General features: G+C 38.9%; 1 protein-coding gene across 1 annotated transcript; it reads left to right on the top strand.

Moving 5' to 3' along the window:
- Positions 1–27,962, top strand: LOC104538919 (clavesin-1; the record flags this gene model as incomplete). Its single annotated transcript, XM_010182287.1, has 2 exons — positions 1–389; positions 27,788–27,962. Coding segments are annotated over exons 1-2 (564 nt in total), but the record flags the coding sequence as incomplete, so codon positions are not given.

The raw sequence follows: 27,962 nt of genomic DNA, 5'->3' as shown, positions 1-27,962 counted from the left end.
ATGACCCATTTACAAGCTGGACTTAGTCCAGAGACTATAGAGAAGGCCCGCCTGGAACTGAATGAAAACCCAGACATTTTGCATCAGGATATCCAGCAAGTCAGGGATATGATCATCACGAGGCCCGACATTGGGTTTTTACGTACAGATGATGCCTTCATCTTGAGATTTCTCCGAGCCAGAAAGTTTCACCAAACTGAGGCCTTCAGACTGCTGGCTCAGTACTTCCAGTACCGCCAATTAAATCTGGATATGTTCAAAAACTTCAAGGCTGATGATCCAGGAATCAAACGGGCTCTGACAGATGGATTCCCAGGAGTACTGGAAAATCGCGACCACTGTGGCAGGAAGATTCTTCTGCTTTTTGCAGCCAACTGGGATCAGAGTAGGTAAATGTAGATAGTGTCCTTATCTTTTTACATACACTTACACTCAAATTGTAAATGAATGTTTGTGACCATATTTGAAGCAGCAAGGCTATTTTTAGTAAAATATTTTGTAACCATAAGTCTATTTCACTAAAACTTTGATCTGATCACCTCTCGTTCTTCAGATATAACACCACTGAGTGATAAGAGTATATCAGTGTTTCAAATAAATACCTCATAGCTTTTTTCATAGATATTTACAGTTTTTAGCCAGATAGTGTCTGTTTGCTACAAATACATTAATGCCTATTATATTTTTGCTTCAGTAATATCATAGACTAGCTGAACAGGTTGACAGAAAGCAAATGTCTCAAAAAATATGGGGGTTTTCATAGTAATTCTGGTGCAGAAGGAACTGACCATATTTATCCTGTCTCCAGACCTCTTATCATATCTTTTTTGTTTGTTTATTTTAATAATTTCAGGGATTACAGCCTATGCTAAGAAATTTCCTCAAACTGCATTGTGATTTCTCCACACACTGGTTAGTGTATGCTTGTTAGTCCGATAAATAGGAGATTTATGCAAAGCGTGTTTTTTGTTCAGGTCATTTCTTTACAGAATGGTATGAACAAAGATATCTCCTAGCCATTGTTATAAAAAGATCCCCTTAAATGTTAATATGATTAGTCAGCTTTCACTACCTATTTGAAGTGATTCAGAGAAAACGGGCTACTCCGTGTCCATATTGCCCTCTTCATCAGAAGTCATTCGATCCCATTTTCCCTGCCTTCATGGTGAGATGGAGAAATGTAATCAGCTGTAGGATTGCCATGTGTTCTGCTGGTTTTTTTATAAAATTCAGACCGAAGAATGAAATTCAGATAAATTCTCATTAATTCTAGGTGGGACTTTGTCTTGACATGGTCTATAGTTGTCCATGGAAGTGTCTTATCCTTAGAAGTCAATAGATTGGAGCTTTGAATTTATGTTACAGAAATTATTAGAGAATGATATATACATGTCTGCAATTTTTCATGTTATGTTTTCTGGGGAAACCTTTCATCTCCATGTGAAATTAGAGTTCAGAAATGTTTCTAATTTTCCTTTGCATGTACAGATTTGGTAAATAAATGTACATAAAAAGCTACAGAAATGTATCTTCGCATATACAAAAGGAATTTGGTGAAATGCAGAACTGAAGCCAGTGATAAAAGTCCTACTGGCTAAAAAGGGGCCAGCAGTTTTTCTCCTGTCTTTCTGAACTGTGAACTTGCCTTTCTTCCAACCACAAAACCTTTCCTTGAGCGAGCAGCTTGGAAAGAGAGATGATTGAACAGGTATCTTGAATTAATAGAAAGTATCATCTTTAGAGGACAGAAGCACTGTGGTTCTGCTGGTTGCATTAAGGGATTTAGGTATTATATAGAGCCAGCTTTGGGTTTCTGATCCGTCAACAAAATGAATCCTTGTGATTAACCTCATGCATCAGTTCCTGCTCTGGGAAAGCTGAGCGTGCTGCTGTTTAAGACTCCTGCGCTAAGATTTTGACAGATCATCAATTCCTGTCAAATTTTGGCTGAAATAGTCTGCAAGTTCTTTAATATGCATCTAAGTATGTGTGTATAAGTGTGTGTGTGTGTGTGTATTGAAAAACTAAAGTGATCCTGCAAGCAAAATACCTTGTTTCTTTAAACGTAATTTTAACCTTCAAAGAAGAAAGGCTGAGGCAAATAGGGTAGAATATACTTTCCTAAGGCTCTTCAGTGAAATAAAAAATCATGTGCAATTTTACCTCTCTTCAGCCACTGAAACTCAACTCCTCTATGGATGCAAATGACAGGAACTGTAATTTCTGTAAGCTTTTCTAGCAGTGCAAGTGCTACAAGGATTTGGGACAGGATTTGGGCTGTAAGTAAATAGAGGGATGACCTCCTTGTTAACCAGAAGAAATATATAACCACATATATTTCACAAAAAATCCCCAAAGAGGCAGGCATTGTGTATATCTTACAAACATTTACCTTAGGCAACCTTTCTATAGACATATCTTCAGGGATGGCAAGATGTTTACAAGCTTACATTTCAACTGAATACTAATGCAATCACTTCACGTGATGCTGTGATTCTGATATGCAAGAGGAAGCATTCAACCTTCAGCATGCCTTTCCTAACTCTAATCTCATTTGCAGCTGGCTATGTCTTCTCTTTCTTTATCATTAAAACATAGTGATAAGTGGTCTTTTATAAAGAAATAATAATTTATAAAGGATCACTTGAAGTCAGCATGGCTATAATCCATAAACCAATTTTTACTATTTATTCTCTTGGCGGTATGGTGACTGTATAGATCACATGTCCAGGAGGGAGAAGCAGCCTCATAATTTCTTGATCTTACAAACATATTCTTTGTATAATGTGCTTGCACAAATCAGATCCACAGAATCACAGAATCACAGAATCACAGAACGTTAGGGATTGGAAGGGACCCCAAAAGATCATCTAGTCCAATCCCCCTGCTGGAGCAGGAACACCTAGATGAGGTTGCACAGGAAGGCGGCCAGGCAGGTTTTGAACATCTCCAGAGAAGGAGACTCCACAACCTCTCTGTTACCCTCACTGAGAAGAAGTTTCTTCTCAAATTTAAGTGGAACCTCCTGTGTTCCAGTTTGTGTCCGTTACCCCTTGTCTTATCGTTGTTTGTCACTGAGAAGAGCCTGGCTCCATCCTCGTGACACTCACCCTTTATATATTTATAAACATTAATGAGGTCTCCCCTCAGTCTCCTCTTCTGCAAAGTAAAGAGACCCAGCTCCCTCAGACTTTCCACTTAAGGGAGATGCTCCACTTCCTTAATCGTCTTTGTAGCCCTATGCTGGACTCTCTCCAGCAGTTCCCTGTCCTTCTTGAACTGAGCGGCCCAGAACTGGACGCAATATTCCAGATGCGAAGATATCCAAGATATTCTTAAGAGATTATCTGTATCAAAGTTAAAAGTTCTATGTGGTCTTTTAGAAACATTTGTAACTTTAGCTTCAAGAATGTAATTGATAGATCTAGCATCTCTAGAAAGCTAGGTTTTCATTTCCAGTTTCAATGCTTCCAGCTTCAGCTTTCATCTGCTGGATTATGTTAGTTTAAAGGGACCACAAAACTGACAGCTTCCCATGTTTGTACTTTTGTGTCCTGATCACATAATCTTTTAACGTACTTTTGAAGCAGTGGTTCTTGTGTTCACTTTTAACCATAATGAATGTAAACTAGCTGTCCTCCTTTTCCTTGAGGACAAAACAACTTTGTGTTGCCCACAAGGTAAAGAACACACCTGTGGAGAGCCAACACAGCAAAAATAATGTTCTGCAAAATATTGCACTATCTTAATGTCTTGCAATATATTTATGCGCCAAAGCTTAATTAGATTGAACTTCTTTACTCTCCAGGTTGCTAATACTCTTAATCATTCTTTTCTAGACAATTCCTGTCATTTTAGTATTGTTGCTAATGTACAGATGGATGAACTGAATACAAACTTTCACTGATAAACCATCATGTGGTAACACCATCTTTTCTGTTCAGCAGTTCCCTCCTTTTAGATATAAGATTGTTACTGTTTTCTTAGCTACTTTATCACATTTTGAGCTCATGTTCAGCTCAAATCTGCTTCCAAGTCACTGTTTCCTAAAATATAAACACCACTGGTAAATGTGTCATACATTCTCATCCATAATGTGGGCACAGTCTAGCATGTGATTCATGCTTTTCTGCAGAGCTAAACCTGTCCTCCTCACCAATTATCATTGCATGGGTTTTGTGGCATCTGCAAAGTTCACTGGCAAGAATTTTATTTTTGCTTCCACATTGTTGAAAACGGTAATGATTATTGTTTTGACCAAAACCTTCTTGATGACTAGGAAAGAAAACACAAGGAACAAGAATTCTTATTGCCCAATCACTAGATGAGATCTATCATGGGGCCAAGGTTTCATTCATTTAGCATGTGCTGCACTGGTTCGATTTTGCTCTATTTTTTAGATAGGTTTCTCAGAGATAATGTCATCACTTTCTCTCTAGATCTGTTAATGTTAATCACATATGATGCAGAACAGAAAACTTCAGAGGTATTGAATAAGTGAAAATGAGCAGATGGATAGAAAAGAACAAGATCAGATTAGTTCCACACTGAGGGAGAGGAAAAACATTGAGCTGTATCACTATAGAGAATCCATGCAGGGAAGGGCCATCATTTGCTTTGATCAGAGCTCAGTCCTCAGAGGTGCAGAATAATCCCCAAACTCACCCCAAACCCACAAAGCTTTCACATATACCACTGCTTATAGAGCACCTTATTTTTAAATGGAAATCATTGAGTAATAAAGACAGATAAGGATGTCAAACTGATCTTGTCAGGAACTTTTTTTGACAAAATAATTTCCACCATTAAAAAATCCCTGTTTGTAAAACAAATACTTGCATATATGCAAATGTACAGTTTTGATGAGACCTGAACTAGGACTTCACATAAAAACAAAAGTACCATGTGCCGGGTTACGAATACTTTTTCTCATATTTTTTCATTTCTTGAGTCTTACCAAACGTAAACCTTCAGTCCTCTGATGCACCTCTAGTGAAAATGAAACTTTCTAAGAAGTCAGGTAAGAGGTCTTTTTCAGTTGCTGGATTGAAGAAAGCCTTCACTTACTACTGCAGCTGTTCCTAGGTCTGCTACTGCCTTCTAATATATTCTGCTTGTACAATGGGGAGATGGGGGTTTGGGTGAACAAGTAATTCAGCAGAAGGTGCTCATTAATCTTCCAAGTAAAGATATTTCCTTCAAGGTTGTTCAGCCAGAGTAAAATTTATTTCTATGTAGAGACCCAGCAGAAGGCTATCTGCAGTCATGATCCTCTGAGCATAAGGTCTTGGGATAGGGGGGCAGAAGGTTGCCCATTGTCTTTTGCAGTAAAGTGGTAATTAATTTCTATTTTCATGTCTGGACTATTGTGTCTTAGAAGCTGTCACATAGCTCCAAAAATTCTGTAAAGTCACTCATGCAGAAAAAACTATCCCTTTGTTTACAACATATATTCCCAAGTCACCTGCTAGCCATAAATTCTCTTATTAACCAAGGACTCTCAAATGCCAGATACTTACCATTCTGTGAGAAAGTACATTGAGATAGGCTAAAGGGCAAGGAAATACTCTGACATTGTGGTAAACCAACAGCTGTAAATATTTTAAAAGGTAGAAAAAAATTATGTCCTTGCTGAGAATGCTCATAGTGGTGTAATTACAAGGATATTATCATCATCAGATCCTGCTGGTATAAACAAATATGTCTCAAATGTTGATTATTCCAATATATTTCAATGATAATCTCAGATGCTTAATAGTATATGAAGGAATAAACATCTGTTGAGACTGATTTATAGTCACAGGCAAACTGTGGCAATAACTCAGCCTCATAGTTGTTTATTATGAGAGATTACAGCTGAAATATGGCCAGGCCTAACACCAGAATGGTTTTCACACAGCATGTATTTGGGTTAGATTAGGAGGTAGTGCTTCTGCACTGGGAGATGTTTACAGTAATACAGATCAAAGTTGTGATTCAGGAGTTGCATTGACCAACAAAGAGTCTAGAAGCACACTGTATTAAAGAATAATTCACTTTACATTATTACATTACTGAGCTAGTCTGAAATGGTAGTAGAGGAAGGAAGTGTAGCATAAGCAGAATGCTCATTTCAAGGAGTAACAGGTGTGCAAATCAAATGTTGGACAAAGAAGACAAAGAGGAGGTCTGTCTTGAAAACTTTTAATTTGCTTGGAGACGGAAACTTAATTCAGTTAGTACCATTTGTTATGGTAGCTGTGTTTGGGAAGCCAATTGTAGTCCATATGAATGTCAGAAGGATGGCATATACAAATGACAGTCCTGGGTAGGGCTGAGAAGGGAAGCAAAGAAGAGAGAGAAAATGTCTGAAAAAGAAAAAGAAAAACAACAGCTGGGAATGTTATGAAGCATATGTTGAAGAATGAGAGAAATCTGACTGAAAGGAAAAAAAAATATACGGAGGGGGGATAAGGCAATCAAACCGATATTGAGAGGGAAGAGAAGGTGACTGGATGGTGTCGGGCTGAGGGCTGACTGAAGAGCTGTGAAGGATGGTGCCAGTGGGTGAGACATCCAATTGCTGGAGCTGACCCATGGGATAACAAAGGGAAACGAAGGGCAGACTGGAAAGTGGTTCTGTGCCACCTTCCTCCTGTGGAGAAAAGCAATCAAATCCAATTCCACCCAAGCTTTACAAACCAGAGAGAAGGACAGTTGATTAGGAAAGATATGCACAGTCAGACACACATACACAGCAAACACACACACACACATGCACACCTGTTCCCCTTCCTTCCCAGGCTGTCTCAAAAAAACCCAATTTTGAGTGAGGGTTTATGTTGGGGTAGTAGAAAAGACATACAGTTGTGTTAACACTTGTCCCTTGTCCCTAGAAAATGACCTATACTTCTGCATTGGCTGTATATGTCATCCTCACAGCTGGGTTCTGCAAAAGAACATTATACCAGAGGTACAGCAACAGAACGCTATGAAGGCAAACACTATGACATCCCACTTGGCTCTTTGTCCCTTTGACCCTTGGGAACAGCTGGTAACCATGAATGAATGTTCTTATAAATAGAAGTTTTCTGAGGTGAGACTTCGCAGAAAGAGATCAGAATACTTTTCGTATCTGTACTTATTGCATTCCCTAAATACATTTTTCTAAATCTCTGATTTTCTGATCAGTTTCTAACTTCGCAACCTAATTAAAAGGAGCTAAGGCAAATCCATGTATTGCAGCAGGAACAGACTGCAGAGAGTCAGGAGAGGGAAAAAAATGTAATTCTCTGACTAGCTATTTAATAGGCTACATACAGTAGAAGCATCAGCAAAGAGTGGAGATATTGAACTGAATTCTTTAAATACATTTGAAAATTCTGAATTCTAATACTTTCTTGATATATTATTTTCCCAGACCATGATTTCTTTTAGACTCTTTCCTCTGAACTCTGAGCTTCTGTATCAATTGCATTTTACATTAAAATAGTTGTTTTTTTCACCACACCCTGGCAGATGCTGAGCATCCTTCCCTTACAGCACCCTCAGAGCAGCACAAGGGGTGCTTGGGAACTGATGCTGTTAGCAGGGTGGGTGATCCCAAAGGAGTTACAGCAGGCAGCATGAATTCAGTCACGATGTACATGTGTGTGGGGGGTGCTGAGCTCCATGAAATGGTTGAACAACATGTTGGGGTAAATTCTACCCTGCTACCATGGTCACCCTGCTTCAGTGTTCTTGTCTGCAGTGGTGAAAGCTGAAGGACAAAGACCTCTTCCATGGTTGCACTGGTGAGAGTGTCCTGACGACAAATCTCTGGGATGCTCTTGATAATGTGAGGAAAGAAATGGTGCAAGCACCCATCTGCCACAGGCACATAAAAATTTAATATAGCAGAGGTGGAGGCCAAGGGAAAGGATGGAGAATTAAAGACTTTCCAATGAATCAGCCTAAAAATGGAATTTTTAAAGCTCTTCTGTACAAGATACTTTGCTTCTTTCAACATAGGTAAGCCAATAAAACAGGTGGAGCACCATCATTAATATCCCATGACTGGATACTCAGTTCCTAAAATGAAGAAAACAGAATCACTCCTTGAGGAAGAGGAAATTTTTGGCTTAAATTTGGATTGCACTCTCACAGGTTTTATTTTTAATAAGTGCAGCAACCACAAGCAACTGTTCCTTGTTTCAATACCATGATAATCTAAGCCCTGGAAACTTCCAGGAGTGTCCATTTGTAGCAGGGAACAGAAGGCAAAGCCAGGCAGTTATCCTCCTGCTTAAACTATTTCCTATATAACTGCCTATTTTCTGCCCATGCTAAGCCAACTTGTACCAGTAAACAGTAATTTTTTTAAGGGAAAGGTAATATGGAAATATCTTCATTGGTGCTTTTTCTTTATAGAAAGTTGGGATCACATTTCCACTTTTCCATTGCAGACACACAGTGGATGACACATATCTGTGCATGCATTAACTCATGTGGTGACAGTTATCTTTCATATATCATAGGAAAGCAGTATATCATATCATATGCAGTATCAATCACAGCACCAAGTAATGTTATGATGCTATTTGATCAATAACAATCTATTTGAATAAAGCATCTGGATTATTTATTTAATGTCCCATAATACATATTTAGAGGGACAAAATTCAGGATTAGATTGTAATGGTAAGATTCTAAGCTACTAACAGCCATATTTTTGAATTTAACATATCAATATACATAGGAAGATATATTTGCTTTTCAGGGGCAAATTAGTATGTTTTCTATTTTAACCTTGCCAGCCTGCTGTGTGTCAAACCCCTTGTTAGGGATCTGCTGCTGTTCACTGTCACAATGAGGATTTGGGGCCAGAGGAACCCTTGATCTGATCCAGTAGAACCACTCTCATGTCTATTTTACAAGACATGCGCTCTCACATACAGGCAGCTGATGGTCTGAATAAACAAAGCAGAAAGCTCAAAACTTTTTTCTTTTTAACCTTTTTAGACTAATATGGTTTTCTTAATTGAGTTCCAGTTGCAAGCCATTCCCACACCTTCCATGGTCTTTCCCATAGATGGTCCTGTGCTCCCTTCCGGAAAGCCATAATTTCAGTTCCCCTGGTTTTATACCAGGTCAGTAGAAAAACTTGAATTCTGTACATTCAGATATGAGTGAAGTATAAAGGTGGAAAGAAGTGTTAACAAGCACAAGATCACTGCTATGGTGTGACTGGGGGCATGCACTCCTCTTTCCAGTGCTAAATCTTTTACGCTTTTCTTCCTTCTGGCTTCCTTTAACAGTCACATATACTAAATATGCACAAATCAATCTGCAGAGTGTTTGTGGTGCTTGTACCACTTTGCATAGGTATTTCTGACCAGGAAAATCCACACCGGAGTGTGATAACCTTATCTAAGGCATCTCCATCCTCTCATTATCTTGGACCTGTGATCCTCTAAGCTGTTCTCACTTTGCAAGGTTTCTGAATAGGAATGCTTTGCCTTGTTGTCACAGGGATAATCCTACCCATCTGTTGTGTAAGCACAAAAGGAGAAATGTGATTTATATTGAAAGAGAAAGAGACTGCTGAAAAATCCTCCTTCCAAATGCACTGCAATATTCATTTGAAAACTGAGGTAAAAAAGGAGGAGGAATAAACTCTGACCTAGAGAAGACAGTAGGAAACCTTTCCATTTCTTAGGTTCTGATTTACATGTAAACCACTTTTAGCTGGCTACTGCAATTTAAATTCAGTTTCACTCTAATAATGCCTTCAATTCTGTTTGAATAAAAGAGCTTTGCAAGTCTGGAGAAAATTGCAATTTGTGTATGCCATGGCTGACAATGAATACCTTTCCTTTTTCCAGCATCTTATTATTATTCTCTGCTAAAATGTATACACAGGTACATGTATATTCACTTTATTTCAGAGAACATTTTGTATGATTCATTTAAAAGTAATTCAGGATCACTTGGGGGTTTAATTCAAAAAGAGGCATATCAGATGTAGACTTTATGTTAAAAGCCATCAAGCCTTGTGAAATCCCAGACATGCCATTACTGCTTTAGTCCTGGCTGGCACGGTGGGCTCTACTGGGATTTTCTCATTCCTTGGTTTGTTAAATAAGGTATCCATAGTTGATTAATGGAGAAGGTACACAAAAGCCTTTGAGGGTCAAGGATGGAGTACAAATGGAACTACACAGTGAGGTGATATAGTTGAAGAAGCAATGGCTCTGAGCTGTATCACAGGAGTGTTGTCTGCCGGACACCAGCACCTTCACTCACCACACCTGATCTGGAACCTAAGTACTAGCATGAGAGGCAAAACTGAGTTAAGTCTAGAAAATATAGTAAAACAAGAAGTTTGGAAAATATAACTAATAAAAGTTGAAGATAATAAGAGATGGAATAGGAATATGCCTATATAAAAAAGTTTACCTTAATAGAAGTTGGTAGTCAATAATTCCCCATTTCCTCAGGGATGGGAATAAAGAATAAAAGCAAATTAAGTAGTCTTAAGAAGAACTTTGAAAATTAAAAAACATTTTCCAATAATTAAGCTGGTTCAGGAGCAGAGAGGCACTCTGTGGACTCCTCATCACTAGAATTTTTACTGAAGAAGTTAGAGACAAACTAGGAGCAATTATGGTGATGCAGTGCAGGAAATGTTAGAGATGCTGTCAGGTCACATCCTATCCCCTCTTTCTAGGATTAATTTAGCTTTGTCATAAACCTCTGAGGAGGATAAACTCAGAAGGTGCTTTAAGATACCTTGCAATTTAAGAACATAAACATTTTATCAGTAACATCTAGTATCCAAAAGTCCAACAGACTGTCTTGAATATAAGAAATGCTCTGTAAAAGCAATTTTCTCCTCTGGGATTCTGAATACATGCTGGGTGTTTTATGCCTCAGTTACATTTGAGAATGGATAGTTTTGATATTTTATGGTGTTCTAATGTCATTGTTTCCTATGCTGGAGCTGTGTCTCTTGCTCTCTGTGTGCTAAACTGGATAATGGTCGCAAAACTCATTGTCTCCAACGTCTATGAGACCCTGTTGGAAACCGCTAAATAATGCTGGTATCCTGACTTTATGCAAAAGGCTGCTATGCCTATCTGTTATATGAAAAATCTGGAGAATCTTTAGGTAGGTAGCCCATCTGGAAATAGTTGTCTAACAGGGGCATTCTGACACGACCCCAGTAAAAGAAGTGCTAAGAATAAAGAAAAGTATCAGTGAGCAAGTCCTCTATCAGGAAGAGTATGCAAATGAGATGGGTGAGAATGGAGCTTTCTTGTGTGAGTCTTTCAGAGGTATTGAGTTTTTCCCATACTTTTACTGGGAGGGCATTTCTGAAGTACTGAGTGTGGCTGCCCATGAAGTGTCACAGTGCAGGCATAGTGCTGGCTACATGTTCATGGAGGGAATGCTCCAGTTAATGCAAGGGAAACATGGCCTGTCCTGTTAGTTGCTGTCAAGGAGAATAGCACAAGAAGGACCTTCAGCTGACCTAGTCAGCAGCCACATCCCTACATCCAATGAAATTTAATTAGTGTAGAGCCACTTTCATCTTAACTCTGAACTACACTGGGGTATGGTTCTGGCACAGCTATATCTAGAAGTTTCCAGGACATTAAATGTTGTTCTTGAATATTACTGGACCTACCAAGACAGAAATACTGACTGTCTTGGAGCAGGTTTGAACTTTAAGGAGTTTACTCTCTCATTCAACTGCACCAGAGCCAGGGAAGGACAGTGAATAGCAAAGGTTATATTAACATATAATGCAGAGAGGTAACCTACAGGCAATTGTCAAATGTAATAAAATGCAAGCAGTTACATCCACAGCCTTTAAATGGAGCAGCATCAAAACTCTTGTCCAGTCAATCCAGACCATGGCTGTTGACCTGAGTGACTGCTTATTGCACCATGTGTCTAAAATGACATTGCACTAATACTGGCTATCTTGTGCTAACCAGCAACCAAAAAAATGTTCCATGTGAACTTGTTATTTTTTTTCTATCAGCCCTAACTTGGGTCCTAACACACTAAGAGATGAAAAAATGAAGCAAAGCTTAACTCCCACCCTAGAAAGTTTGTACTCTAAATGGTTAAGAGAAAAGACAAATTGAATAGCTTGTCTAAATGAAGAAGAGTGTGTCAGGGGCTCGGGGGCTCCCTCGGGGCTGGGACCACTGGTGGGTTCCTGGGACAGCAAGGCAGGGCCAAACATCATGCACCTCACAGCATCCCAGGACAGGAGAGCACCCCAAACCTAATGGAGGGGCTCGCAGGAATTGAACACAATCAGGCAGTGAATCAGTGACACAGGGAAGAAATAACTTTATGTTTTCCACTTGTCACGCCACTGCTTTGAAGGTAAGGTCTTCTTTAATCTTGTTTCCCAAAAGAGACAGCAGGAAACCTGAACTGGCTTCTACCTGATCCACAGAGACACTTCAGTCCTGGTCCAGTTCTTACTCCAGGATAGGAAGGACAAACCCCTTTGCCTACTTTTTTCTACCCTGAAGAATCATAGAATCATTGAATGTATTGGGTTGAAAGGGACCTTTGAAGATCATGTAGTCCAACCTCTCTGCAGTAAGCAGACACAAGAAGCTCTACATCTCCCAAAGGCATGGTGGAAAATAAATCTCAGGACTGTCACTGAAGCCTCGCCTAGGCTATGGCTCACTATAAATGTCTACAAATGCATCTTCAATAAAAAATGCTTATATTGTTATCCTGAAGTACCAAGAAAGATCAGAAGTGTTACTATACTAGTAGCATCTTGAGAAAACAACCATTTTCCAGGCTGGTGATGCTGAGCAATTAAGGAGGGCACGTAAGCCATGGACCCATTTCTGCATGTGGCGAATTGCTCCTGTGTGGGCATGGTGGGGTATGGAAAATGAAACAAGGGGAAAAATGTGGAAATAGTTGTTCTGGAAGAAGTGTACAGCATCATGAAGCCGGTGTGATTTATAGCTCTGCACCCTGATTAGCTGTGTCCTCTGAGGAGAGGCTCTGTTTGGGACTGGAGGAGCAGCAGAGTGCAGGGGTGAAGTGCAGAGGGAAGGAAGGTGTTCATCAATGTCCTGCTCGCAAAAGGTCCCACTGTGCCAGTGCTGTACTCTGTCATGCAGTTTCCTACTTCTGGAATGACAAATGGCCTAATTCCTGCCTGCAGTCATATTGTGGACACTTTAGTAAAGTTAGTGCATGTGACTAGGTCAGAATAGGTGAACTACAAGTGTGTTTTCCAACTTTCGTGAAACTACGAGTTAGAAGATTGCATGGTTGAAGTCAGGGAACCTCCTTATCTAATTCTTTCAAAAACATATAGGGTTTAACATTTCCAAAGAGCAAGAAGAGAAAGAAAAGTTTCTTTCACAACATTTGATTCAGCAGTGTATGCACTCACATGCATGTGAGCAGCCCCAACACATTCAACTGTGGAGACAAAATGCAGCGATGAGACTATGAGTATGCTTTACATTAAACGTTTGCTTAAGTACTTTATGGCTTAATACACTTGTGCAGAAATGAAACCAGTGCATTTACTTGACCATTAAGCACTGTTGATTAATACTGAATTTACAAAATATTAACTAAAGCTAAGCCAACTGAGTGCTAGGGAATGGAAACATGAAGAGTTCTGGCAGATCAGGGAAAAAAGCAATACAGAGTGGCTGGAGGCACTCTGATTTTTGTGTGTTTTTGCAGAGTGAAACTAACTGTAGCATATTGGTATTAATTTTGCAGGGACTTGATCACTTGTAGTTTTTCTCTGGTATTGCCATAAGGCCCTTTTAGTAACATTTTTGTGAAGTCAAAGCACTGGCTAGAAAAAAGAGATGTACCACAGCTGTTTTTAAGCAAATAAATTCTGCTGTTGTAACCAATGTGTCATAAGCGTGTGCTTAGATCTATAGGAATGAACTCTCCTTGCCTACTTTTCCACTTCCAGTACAGTGTAAACTGTGAGGCAATAACAGACTGAAAAAGGATACCCAGTGATTAGCAAACCCTTCACTTCTAACAAGCCATTCAATTATACTAAATTACAGCTTATATATATTAAATCACCCAAAGGCCTTATTGTCCCTGTCACAGTGCCATCTCCAATGCCATCTCCTTAAAAGCAGGCTTTACTACTTTTAAAAAAGACTTCAAGGTGCAGGTATTTCGCTAAACTATAATATGCTTATGGTAACCCAATCCCTTACTTTCTTAACATCAAACCAATCCCTCATTTTCTTAACATCAAACCAGTTAGATCTCAAAGAAAATTATGACTTCCTGTTTTCATAAAGGTGGTTTTTTTACTGAAAGGAATAGATGAAAAAATCAGGTGTTTCTTTGTGAACAACCTTGTACCAATGACTGCAGGCAACTACTTTCCAGAAAACAAGGGATGATTTATTTGTTCAAGACTTCCACTTTTACCTCAAATATTGAAGTTTTCCTTCTGGCATTTTTCTCAAGGCCATGTATCTAGACTTGCTATGGCAATGCCTGTTGACCATTTTTCCACCTCTTTTTTGCTGACCTGTGACAAAATAGGGCCTTCCTGCTGTCTGTATCTTCACTGAAGTGATCACTACTGCTCGTGTTTGGAGTCAAGATCTTGGTTGTTCCAGCTAACCAGTTCCAGAGCTGCCTCTTACAAAAACCAGTATGAGATATGGCAGGACAACATTGTGCATTGAGCTCAAAAGCAGAAAAAATTCAGCTGTCTACAATTTTCTGTACTTAATTGTTACATATGTTTCTCCATGAGCAATTATTTATAATTGAATGAGTAGTGTAGAGTAGTGACTTCAGTTAACCACATTTCTTCATTAATTCTCTGTATTGACAATGTGAGAATTCTTATTGAAAGTGTGGAAAAAATTTAATTCATAATATTAAATTCACAATAAAAAGCAATACAAACAGAAATAAAAAAGTATAAAATGTTGCATCACCAATGTAGATTCTAGTTGTTTAGGAAACTTAAACTGCAGTCTTTTCCCCCAGAAACAGCATATCCTGAAACAGTGGTTGGCAGAAGTGAGAGACTAAACATCCACACATATAAGTATACCCTACTGTACAGAAGTGAGTGTGGTTCGGAAGGTTGCTGATAACTTTTGCAATAAGAAATTAATGAAACTTTTCTTTCAGAATTCATAAAATTGCAGTTCACATGAAATGCTGTTTTCAGCTCAACTGAATTTTAATAGTTTATAAACCTCTTGAATTGTTTTTCACTGGCAATTCCTAAGAAAATTTGATAGCCTGCCAAAATAATAACATAACATTACTATTCCAAGGCAAGGACCACACTGCACCTGCAACACTAATCTGCAGGCTACTGGGAATTGGCATGAACCAAGAAATTGCACTGGCTTCAGAGGAATAGAGGATAGCAGGCTGGGCTTCCTTTCACCATTAACATATATTCAATACAAGGCTCCACAATCTTTTCTCCATCACTCTTGCAACAGAGTGTTGTAGTCATAACAAAATTACAATTTTCTTTAACAGAAAACTGACTGTAAAATTCTGTTCCAGTAAACCAGGACAGACACAAAGATCCACCCTATCCAGGAAAATCTCTTCATGTTGTTAGATCATGGAATTAGCAATCTAGGTTTAAAGGCAGAGTTTATTGCAAAAATTTAAGGTTTCCAATTCTGATAATGACATAAAAGTAAAGCACTGATTAAATGCTTCAGGTAGATTGCCCATTCTTTCCTTTTTTTTTTTTCAGTAGAGAAATTATATGCCAAGCATTCACAAAAAAATGAAGTACTCAAAAACTATGAAGTACTTATCTTAGAGTTTTAAAATATGTTTAATTTTTCACTTTGTGATTACGGTGTATGAAATCATACTTTAAAATATATTATAGGCTATATTGCCCACTGACCCTGCACAGGCGGCATTTTGAGAACAACTGTAACCCTAGCAGTTTCTAATTTTCAATTTGCAACCTTCATTTTAATAGTTTTGTTCCACAATTACTTCATATGTTTCAAGAAAGCCAGTCTAAACAGACTACATACTGTTGTATTTCTAGATGAACTGTGCCAGTCCCATTAATTTGTTCTGGTTGCTGCTTTGCAGAAATTTCCACTTGGCTTTTTGTGTTGCAGGGAGTCCTTCTAGGCTCACCTGTTTTCACTTTGTCTTCCAATTCTCTCAGAATACTGTATTTTGCAACTATTTTGACTATTGACTATATTGACTATTTTGTCAAAGAAACCCCATACATCCCAGGAAAACTCACTTCCCCACTTGCAAAACATCATGTGGTTGTAGCTGTCTGTGGATCTGAACATTTTTTGTTCCTCTTAACCAGCTTATTCTGCATAAGTGGTAGTAAAATCAACAGAAAAAGATCTTTATCTTCCTTTAGGCAGATCTTTTTGCTCCATTACTGTCATCCATACAAAAAAATACAAATAGTAAAAGGCTAGCAATGATACACAGTACAGAGCTGATGATACTTGATTTCCATCCTCAGTAATTCCCCTTCAAAAGGAGCAATTGTGCCATTCACTGGAGTCATTACAGAAGCAGTTGTAATTCATATTGCCTGTAGAATTAAATTCAACACTAGTCCTTCAGGTTTCTCCTACAATGTGGTATGATTCAGACTGATGGTATCTTTCATAAATTTTGTTTTCTACTTGGTGGCTATAAAATTTATTCAGTGATCAGTCTTTTGTTGATTGACATATTGGGGAGTCTTGTGTCCATAGAATCCAGATCTTCCAAAGCAACTTCTTGTCAGCTGCTTTCCACATGGGAGGTCCAAAACTCAGTGAAGTCTGAGACAGACCTGGAAAACATGAGTAGGAAGACATCCTTTTTTCCAATTCCACTGGTAAATTTTGACCAGAATCCTCATTGCTGGTTGGATCATATCACATTTTTTCACATTAAGAATTTGGTAAAATTTGGAGTCTTCTATGAATATCTCTCATTTACGCTTTCAGTGGATTTATGGAAAAAAATCTGCTCTCTTAGAGAAAATCGCGGATGCTATTAATTCCTTCACTTTCTTCAGTGATGTTGCATGAAATATTATCCACTCAGAAGTGGCTATGATGAAAACTACTTATTTTTCTTAAGCTTCATGGCACTATATATCCTTTTCAGAGTAACTGTGCAAAGCAGCTTCTTTGTGGCTGGCAGCGTCATGATCCCATACACTTTTAACAGTCTTCTCTATTTCATAAATCTACACAGGTTCACTGTTTTTTCTAGTCCCTCTCCTCTGCTCAGTTGAATCATTACAGCAAATTTTCTTCGTCATTATTTCTGAAGAGATCTGCAGTTAATTTTTCCTAGACTGCTGTCTTGTGAATCTTTATAGCATCTGTTTTGAATTCCCCAATGATCATTTCTACATCAATAATACCAAGTTCTTCCGTCTTGTCAGCTACATCAAAGTTGTGTATTGTTCCAGTGGGAAACCTATTTGGTATATAATTCTTGACAGATCTTTTCATTTGCTTATAGGAAATGATTAGAATATTTTCATGTCTGTCTTTTATTAGTCCTGAAGGGCTCCAACTGAAATAATGTATAATCCTTTTTTGTGATTGATGTCACTTTTGTACATCTTTTCAATGTCTGCCACTTTCACTGCCCAGATTTAAGTACAGACATAAACACAGGTACACACTTATTTGCCTGATTTAATAGCTATTTTAGGTGTTTACCAAGATATATTTACTTTTCTACGTTTTGCCACTTCTTCATCTCATGTCTTGTTAACCTCTTACCCAATATCTCTGAAGAGATTCAGCTTTGATTATTTGCTTTTGATGATGACATCCCACACAGCTTCATCAGTCTGTTCTTGTTATTATAGAAAAACCCTAACGTGCTCCCCAATAGAGAGGCATATGGATCGTTGGACTTCTCCAAGTTTTTTAATAACATCATTATTTTAAAATAATCCCATGTATTAAGATAGTTAAAATGCCATTTTTGCTGGAGAGCCATTGTAAGTTTGTGATGTTTATGACTGCTTTCTTTGCAAATTATTTCTTTGTTTTCATTGGTGGCATATCTGCTCACTGTGCATACCTTCTTTGCTTTTTTCATTCATTCCACCTGAAAGAAAGAATAAAACAAGGTCTCTCTGTCTCTCCATTATACCGTCTGGTGTTACCAAAACTGCTTAATAAGTCTTCATGTGGAGATACACATTACTACCACAGGATGATCTTTGCCAATGAAGATACACAGGCCATTTTCCACCATCTTTTTATGAAACATTTCTAGACGTGCCCCTGTGGGATCTGCAGTACTCTGTCTCCACATGTGCATTCATTTCACACAGGTCAAGGAGGATGTTACTCTTATTTTATTAATGAAGTCCACTGGGATGTTGTATTTTAATTTTTCTTCTTCATGTTATGCTTCTGTTAAAGACATAGCACTGCACAACTGTCACCTTCATGCGCACTGTCTGGTGTTTCGTGTACAGGACATTACCCATAACTTGGTCTCAGTTTACTGTGGCTTTTCACCGTGATCAGCTCAGTTCTGCTCTTCCTACTGGATGGATCGTCATTTCCTGAGTCTGATACCATCTGCTCCTGACCATCTGGTCTCACTTAATTTTCCAGTTTTCCTATGATTTTTTCTGACTTTCTTCAGCCTGTAGAATCAAATGTACCTTCCATAATTCCATGCACAAGTAAAAGGGACCCTTCAGCAGAATATTTTTTCAAAATCTGGGCTGCTTTTATGGGCAAGTTTTGGCTCTCATCTGTCAATCACAGCAATTATATGCTATCTGTGGCTCTAAAAGTGTGAGATTCAGATAGACCAGATTTCTCCTCTGATCTTAGAGCTTCACAGAGTTGTCAGACTAGGTGCTAGAAGGAAAGAGGTGACTTCATTCATACCTTTTGGGTTCATTGTCAGCTTACAATTAATTACCAGCTGAAAGTTCATTATTGTAATTTCAAGCACACAGAAGGAATCTCCTTCTTAGCTGAACAGTTAAACTTTCCAAACAGATAGAGAAAAATTAGTTTCTGAATGAACTTCCAGGCATTCTGCTATACTTTTCAAAGCTTTCTGGATTGATGAGTGCTGTGTGAATAACCAGGTGCTGTTTGAATATCCATGAGCGATAACACGACTTTTGTAGTTCTGGACTCAGGACTCTCAGAATATGTGAACTGCGGAGCAGTTATTTAATTTTAACTTTACTGTTTGTTTTAGTCATCATTGAGGTTTGCTGTAAGAATGACTGGTTGCAACCAAAGGGACAATTAGATGTTAGAATTGTCTAAGGTAAAATGCATAAATATATTATTTAGTTAGCTAATCAAAATCTTTCCCGTGAAGTTTGTATTTGAGTCTTTTCAGAAAAGTTAATAAATATGCAGGTGAATCCTTGCCTTGCACATAAAAGTGGCCCTGATACTTGAGGCAGAGGTAAGATTTGTAAGTGGCAAAGTTATGTTATCATAATGCCCAGCAGTAATATTCTTTTGGCAGATGTAGATGAGGAAAGTGATGATGTGACAAAAAGTAAAAGGAAAGTTATGTAGGTTAGTGAAGATAAGCAAAAATTTTGGAAAACTCTAGAATGGCCTAGAAAAGCAGCATTTATTATGCAAAGAAGTGTAAGTACAGCGCAAGAACATGTTGGATTTTAATTTGCGGCCACATCTTGTATGCAGATCCTTTTTCCTCTCTTAACTCCAGCAGTTTCTTCTGGGTTTTCAACTACTTTTAACCTTTTAAGAAAAACATCAGGTCATTATGGACAGTACAATTAAGAAGTGTACTTATTGTGCAGTGGTGGTCAGAAAAGTTAATTAGATGTTAGGCTGCATTAAGAATGAGATGGAGAATAAATAGGAAAAGATAAAATATTCTTTTATGTATAATGATACTCCAAACTCACCTTGAATACAGAATTCACTTTACATTGTGTTATCTCAAAAAGAAGGGGATGTAAAAAATGCCTGTCGAAAAAAATAAGCAATGAAAGGAATTCATTAGCATTATGAACAAGTGAAGTAATTGCTCCAGAAGGGGGCAAAAAAGTCCAGGGCTATTTCAAATGGAAAGATGTTGAAGATGCAGTAGAGATAAAGCTTGAGAAGGTATACTGGAATCATACAGAGAATAGACGATAGCAGAAAGACTGAATTGGTGATGCCATTTGTACCTTCTTCTAATAACAGGACAAAGGAGCTGAATAATTGCTTTCTATGATTAAACAGCAGCTTCATTATGTTCAGAAGAAAATCCTTTCCCCTTCTGTAATGAAAAATTAACTTGTGGAACACAATGATGCAAGAAATTGAGTAAATAGCTTAGTGTGATTCAAGGGTGGATTGCAATGCCAAGAGGGAGTAAGAAAGGGCTACGCAATCACATAGAATAAAATAAAACAGCAGAGGTCATCAATCCTAGTGTTGCTAACCATAAGCCATTCACATACCAGCATTCATTTTGTGTATTATTACTACAGCCGTGCTTTGAGGGACCAGTATCACAGCATCAATAAGGTCACCATAGGAGATTAAAAACTACCTCTCAAACAGATCCTGTTACCATCAGTTTGTTCCCACATGTCATCCTCTAAATTTCTAACAGTGAAGGCCAACAACCTGAAACCCCCATGGATTCCCTGTCTGCGCTCAGGCTGGGTTATAATCTTTGCTCTTCCCCACACTCCTCGCAGGGGACATTGCATTTGGGACTAACCAGGCAAATTACTGCAGTGGCTCTGCAGTATTGATTTATTGATTGCATTTAGGCATCGTAGCATAGGACTCTTAATATTTTCCACAGTATCATAACACGCTGCCTGTGATTGTCACTTACTCCTTCTCAACAGAGAAATTTGCACAGCGTGCAACCATGACATTGCTCTGGGTACTAAAAAGGCAAGAAAATCACCAGTGTGTAGCTCAGAAATACTGCCTCCTGAAGGAATAAAACAAACCCACGGCCAGAGGAACAGTTGTACTGCACCTGAAGTTCAATTCTGGCCTTTCCTTTCAGCAGCAGGCTGCATAGCAGAGTTGCCCACTGCTCCTGGAAGGCTTCACCCAGCCTGCTCCATTTGAGATGAAGTTTCTGGAGAGCTGAGGGAGGGATTTTTGGAGCTCTCTGGAGTGTAACAATTTTACGCTTTATCTTGGACTGATTTCCTGCTAGGCAGTGTAACAAGTCCCTGGGCTGAGGCAAAGGGAATAGCAGATGTCACCTCCTCTTTCCCGTGTATAGGTTTCTGGTGGAAGCTGGTTCTACCAGGGGTCCAGAGAGCCTCACCACCTGCCCCCTCCCTCCTCAAGCACTGGGGCTGCAAAGGTCCCTGTTTTTCAGCCAAATTGCAGGTAAGAAAGGGTCCTTGCACAGTTACATTAAAAGCAAGGCTGAAGTATTAATTTGGCAAGGGTGCCCACAACATGAATGAATGCATGTAGGAGAAGATTTGTAACACTGGCTTGAATGCAAAGAGTGTAATTCAAGGGCTATTTGTTGCCATGGAGTTCAACTGAAGTGGAAAGTGACAGCAAAAGAAGCTCATAATACTTGTACATAGAAGAAACTCCAACAGGAATATTATATAGGGAATATTTTTATATCTTTAAGAAAGCCACTGAGAGACAATTTTTGCATGATAAAAGAATAAACTGATGCAGTTTTTTTCTGCAGGCTGGTACATTTCCTCTTCCCTAGCAGTAGCAGAGGCTTCCAGCTCACTCCATGCAGGAATTCAAAGCCAGCCAGATATCTGGGGGTGACTGGCCTGAGTTCAGTTATAAGCTAAGCAGTGGGTTTCTAATGTTGTTAAATGCAGCTCAGGTCTCAGCTCAATCTACAGTATTCTGTGTCCAATGCACTGCTGGACTAACCATTTCCAGAGAAAAAGATCAGTACACTTATCTATACAGTCTGTTATCCTGGATGTAAAGTTACTTGGGAATTTTATTTATAGAACTACACAGATGCTGTGGGGAAAAACTTGCTATCTTTTCATTACAAAACAAGAGACATGCCTGTCTGAAGCTGACATACTGTAACAGCCTAAGATAGCTACACTGGATGTGACAGAAGAATAATTTGGAACTATGATATTAACTTAATGCAACCTATGTTTTACTCAGTAGGAGTTCTATCTGCATAAAAAAGTCTGTAACTTAACTTTGGCATGACAAAGAAAGGGTTGGTACCCTACAAAATAAGAAAAAATCTCATATTGTTGTGCAAAAATTTCTCCAGTTTGCATGTTGGTTAATTATTCATATTTTTGCGATTAAAGAGTTTAAAAGGCTTTGAATTGTTCTGTGAAGTAAGCTACCCATGGCTGGTCAAAATATTTGTTGTGAACATTTTCTATGAATGCAACGCATTTTCTCTGTGAATCGCAGACAAGCCTTGCTGATTTCTGCACACATATGTGCTATTCAGACCTCAGACAGCTGAGACAAACAAGTCCTTTTCAGCGCGTGAGTCAGCTGTGAGCTTTGCCATTCAGCTGTTCATCTTCTCTGGTGCAGGATTAGTCAAGTGAGTCACCATGTTTATTTACGACTCTGCATTTTGCAGTTATTCTTCCTGGTTATTCATCAGCCTGGGGCTGCCCCATATGAGGGGCCTTTTCTCACCCAAGGGTCTTAAAAGGGCAGATCTTGCAGTGCTTAGACTGACTGCCGTTTCCCTCTGATGCCAGAGGGGCAGGACAGCTACTCATGATCACGAGATTGCATCAAGTCACAACTCTGCGAGGTCTGTATGTCAGTAACTGTCAGTGCTTTTTTCAGCAGAGGTGAGTTTTAAATTTCTAAAATAAACACACGCATTTAAAAAACCCAGATGTTTTCAAAGAACACAGTATCAGAAGTCGGAGGTTTCTTAAAAACACTTCATGATCTAAAAGGAGAACCTGCTGAAATAAATTGTGCCCCTCAGTTCAAGAAGGACAGGGAATTGCTTGAAAGAGTCCACCGGCAGAGCCACAGAGATGATTGAGGGAGTGGAGCGTCTCCCTTATGAGAAGTGACTGAGGGAGCTGGGTGTCTTTAGCTTGGAGAAGAGGAGACTGAGGGGTGACCTCATTCATGTTTATAAATTTGTAAAGAGCGAGTGTCAGGAGGATGGAGCCAGGCTCTTCTCAGTGATAGCCAGTGTCAGGACAAGGGGCAATGTGAGCATAGGACGTTCAACTTGAACATAAGGAAAAACTTTTTTACTGTGAGGGTGCCAGAGCACTGGACCAGGCTGCCCAGAGAGGTTGTGGAGTCTCCTTCCCTGGAGACATTCAAGACCCAGCTGGATATGTTCCTCTGCAACCAAGTCTAGGTGATCCTGCTCTGGCAGGTGGGTTGGACTGGAAGATCTTTTGAGGTCCCTTCCAACTCCTAATATTCTGTGATTCTGTGTTTCTGTGATTACTGACTCTGTATGATTTATGAACACCTGTTCAAACCCTGGCTAACTGGATTCCAAGGGCTTTTCCATGAGCACCATACCTTTTCTGCATGTGAAAGCAATTCAAAATGTTCTTTCCTAGGTACTCCTTCCTCCACCAGCATCAATCTGTTTGTTGTTCATGTCTTCCATCCTAGGCCCTTCCTTACAGCTTCTTCAACTGCAATTAACTCAAATAATTTAGGGCAACCTGAACATGTTTTTCTGGTCCTTCTTTTCACATCCTCATCACCCATTGGGAATTGTCCTTGCAGGGCAGTGCCAGCTCTCTCCTGGCTGGTGCTAAGTGTGCATTTCTGCTCTCCGTTGATTTACTGTGAGGGGAGGGAACAAAGCAAGATGTGGTCCCTTACCTGATTTGTATCAGTGCCATGTTTGCAGCTTGCTAACTATTATCTGACTTTGGCAGTAGCTTTGTCATGAGGTGTACTATACTCTCTTCTCTTCTTAGGTGTTCAAACAGAATGAATGAAACCAGTTTTATATAGCTTAGTCTTTTGTTAGCTTATGTTAAATATGATGGTGTAGCTTCACTTCTTTGTTTCATTTAAAATTGGATAATTTCATTGCTTTTAACAAGTAAAGAAACCTCTTTTATCTGCATTTGCATTTAACTAAGCCACCTTCTAAGTATTACAGGAGAGGGGCTCTTACCAGTTACTTATTTAGGGATGTTAAGCTGAGTTGTCTGCAACTTCCAACGGCACTGGTCCAAACTTTGTTAGTCTGCTGTCTTCTGGGACAGTCAGGATTTTTAATGGCTGTTTTTGCTTACTACCAGGAAATCTTAATGGCTCCAGCTGCCAGTACTTCTATATGTTCATAATTTTAACCATCTGAATAATTTAATTAATTTCACTAACATGCCTATAACAGAGTCTGTGCCTAACTGTTCAGAGAAGGTAATGGAAAAAGCCTTTACTGATACTATCTTCCCCAAAATGTATCACTTTCTTGCCATGTGTCTTATTTGACACCTTATTTTCCAACAGTCCCTGAGCTTTATTATCCACATACCTCTTCAAAATGATTGGTGGCAGAGACATGCAAATAGATCATTTAATTTCCCTGAAATGTCTTTATCCCCTTTAATTGTTCCCTTTGCACCCTGGTACTCCACTGAGCCTTTGGATTCTCTCACAGCCTGCTTACGCCTCTTATAATTAAGTAATTTCTTCTTATTTATTTTCATGTTATGCCTTTGGCTAATCTCTCCACCAAATCCCTTAGCTTCATTTTTGTTTGACATTATTGTTCCTTACCACTAGCTTCTGTTGGGCTAGCTTCCCATTTTCCAAAGGATATTTGAAGAGCCTCTTTTGTGGTACCTTTCCATTCAGTCAAGGAAGATAGGCACTCTCCCTCCCTCCTCCTTTTTGTCTTTCTGGGGCTTGTGCAAATCTTTTGTAACTCATTAATGACTCACTTCAGTAGGCTTCATGTTGAATCCTTACAGCACCTTACACATTTCCCTTTGTGTAATTGCAGTTTATTTCACTTTTTTGTGTATGTGTGTGAGAGAGGGTTAAACTGGTGGGGAGGGGGTTTGGAGAAGGGAGTGGAACATTAAGCAAAGGAACAAAAGAGATGGACTAATAGTAAGTGGTTCTGTGTTCATGCATAAAAAATTATTTGGATGCAAATCAGTCACACAGCTGAATGATTTGTCTCAAAGCCTCAAGATTAGGGAGCAGAGGACTTCAGCCTCAAGTGGCACTCTGTGTGATTTTTGTCCAGGCTCTGCATTCACCAAACACTGTGCCTGAGGACAGCCCACCTGGAGGACTTGTGTGCAGCTTCCATGTCTCCTTGTACTCATCTGAAAAACATCTTTATGTTCACTTTGAGTTATTTCCTACACCATATCTTAAAACTGCAAATACATAGAGGAAGGGTGGGATCTGGGCAGGGGACAGCCACATTAGTTACACACTAATAAAACTGGGTGCCATGTCTCCCAGGAAAACAATTTCTACTGAAAGTACAGGGAAGTACAGGTGAATAATTGCTTGGTAACCTGGTAATTTATATAGACATCCAAACAAAGATTGCAATTCCTCAGCATAGAGTCTGAGAGGAAGATTTTACGCTCAGTCAAATAAAATATTTCATAGTGATTTAGAGTTTAAGTGGACTACAGAAAATACCTTATATGCATAATTTCCAAACAGCCCTATTGAAATCATTACACTGCTTTTAAAAGCATCAGAAGTAGCAGGACCATGAAGATGAATTTAAATGTTCTGCTAAGAAAACTTATTCCCACAGTGAGGGTTGAAACCTGTTCTGCTCACACTGTGACCCTGTTTTCACACCTTCATAAAACTAGAATTAGGTTCATATTAAGAATTGGTAATCTGGAGTTAAATTGAGCTCTGGATTAGTTGATCTTCTGCAATCTAGTCAGAAAGCCCATTGATGAATGATAATATCATTCTATGTTGATGCCAACAAGAGAGTGGAGAAGGTTGGCATGTGTGCTGAGGACACTTTTGGAGCCACTGAGCACCTCTGGGAGTACCCATGGGGCACCTCCTGTGGAAGGCTAACCACCTTGAACAGGGATGCTGGGGTAGAGTATTGTAGGATATATTAAGTAGATATGGTCTGGAGTTGCAATTGCTTTTTTCATCAACAAAAGTCTAGTAATTTGTTGCTGCTGCTTGAAAGTCATCACCCATTTCAGCCTGGCAGTGGGTAGTATATTCATATCACAGATTTTTGAAATAAATTTAGACTAAAAAGAAATGTCAGTCCAATAGGTATTCCTTCGCCTTACATTGCTATGGAAAATACTTCTTCAGTTTGTCTGTTCAGCACTGCTTCCCTATATAATTTGAAAAGGTCAAGGTTGTCCCATTATTGCAAATGAGAGGTGGTCTGGTATTCAGCAGCAACTAAGTTAAGTATCTTTAAGCTCTATGTATAGCAAGTTGCCTCGGCAATTATACTCCAGAGAAGCTTCTAATTTTGTCAGAAAGGCACAGGGAAGGTAGATTTCCCCTCAAAACCTGCTGACAGAAAAGGGAAAGAATAAAAAAAACACTTCACCATTTATTTCTAATAGAAATTTATCATGTGTTGCTGCCTTTCAGGAGTAGAGGTCTTGAAGGTAGAGAGGTTTGTTTTGACTGCATGTAGGTTTTTTCTCTCAGGCAGAATTTGAAACAGCATTCTTGTAGGCTTAGATGACTTGTATTAAATTAAAGAAAACAGCAGAAAAGGATTAAATGAAAATCTCCGTGGGAGAACACGATGTGAGCCTTCCCTGTAATAGACCTCAGGCCTCATCAAAATTTGAGAATTATGCAGAAGTAAAGCAGACTGCAATAACAGTATGTTACAATTTCATTTTACAGAAGGTTAGGCTGTGCTTTCTGAATATTTCCTTGCTTCTTGCTCTCTAAAAGACCCTGCTGTTTGTAAAAATCTTAACAGGAAGGACAGATGATGAGAGGGCCTGATGCAGCTTATTCAGGTGTAAATATGAAAAACGTCATTAAAGTGTCCAGCTCTCAGTTTTGTAATATGCATGTGATAGAAGTAGATCTCAGCCCAGGCTTCCCAGTACAGACTTTCACATTAAAGAAATCATTTCAACATTTTCTATTCTGTCACTTGCTATCTCCTTCAGGGCCTCCATGGTTTCTAATTATTCTGCCAGAGCTGAGGGAAGCCTTGCAGCAGCCTACTGGTAGCTGCTAATTAATAAAGAGTTCTCATTTTGAGTTGATGCAGCTATTTCCCATGTTGCATTTGGTTTGCAGAAATAAAGCAACAATCAAACGTCATTGTGCAAAGCCTTGGATCCTTCCCTCCACTCGAGCAGGGAGCCTAGTTGTAACCATACCATTTATATAAGTATCAGACCAATTTATTTCCTTTTCTGATTTTCCTCTTTATAATAGAAAGAAAAGAAGTGAAAAGAAGTGAAAAAAAAAACTTCAAACAAAAAAAACTGGTAAAGTATATCCCAAGGAGCAGGGATTTAAACTGATAGCCTGAATCCATTTCATTTCACCACAGACAAATATTTTTCCAAAGTAGCTTAGCTAAAATCTACTGTAAGAAATGCCAGAAGAGTCGAAAAGATTTAATTCAGGGTTTATTTTATCCATCAGTGAGCAGGATTTATCACATCAAGCAGAGGAATGTAAGTTTCAGAGTGCGAGCACTTTAGTGACACCTCTGAAACAACTCTCTTTTCAGAAGAATTGTACCAGAATAAATCCCTATCCCTTGCTCATATCCCATCCACAGCAAAGCTCAGTATCTTGAGGTTTGAAGATAACTGCAACCATTGGTTTTTTTTCTTTTTTTTCTGTTTTGGCTTTAGGAACTCCTTCATAGATATTCTTCGGGCTATCCTACTGTCCTTGGAAGTGCTCATCGAAGATCAGGAGCTTCAAATAAATGGCTTCATTCTAATTATAGATTGGAGCAACTTCTCCTTCAAGCAAGCCTCCAAGCTTACGCCATCTATTCTCAAACTAGCCATTGAAGGGTTACAG

Source organism: Mesitornis unicolor, unplaced genomic scaffold, assembly GCF_000695765.1.
Source record: "Mesitornis unicolor isolate BGI_N332 unplaced genomic scaffold, ASM69576v1 scaffold7094, whole genome shotgun sequence".
Lineage (NCBI taxonomy): Eukaryota > Metazoa > Chordata > Aves > Mesitornithiformes > Mesitornithidae > Mesitornis > Mesitornis unicolor.
Note: the sequence above shows the minus strand (reverse complement) of the source record. Positions and strands in the feature narration are given on the sequence as shown.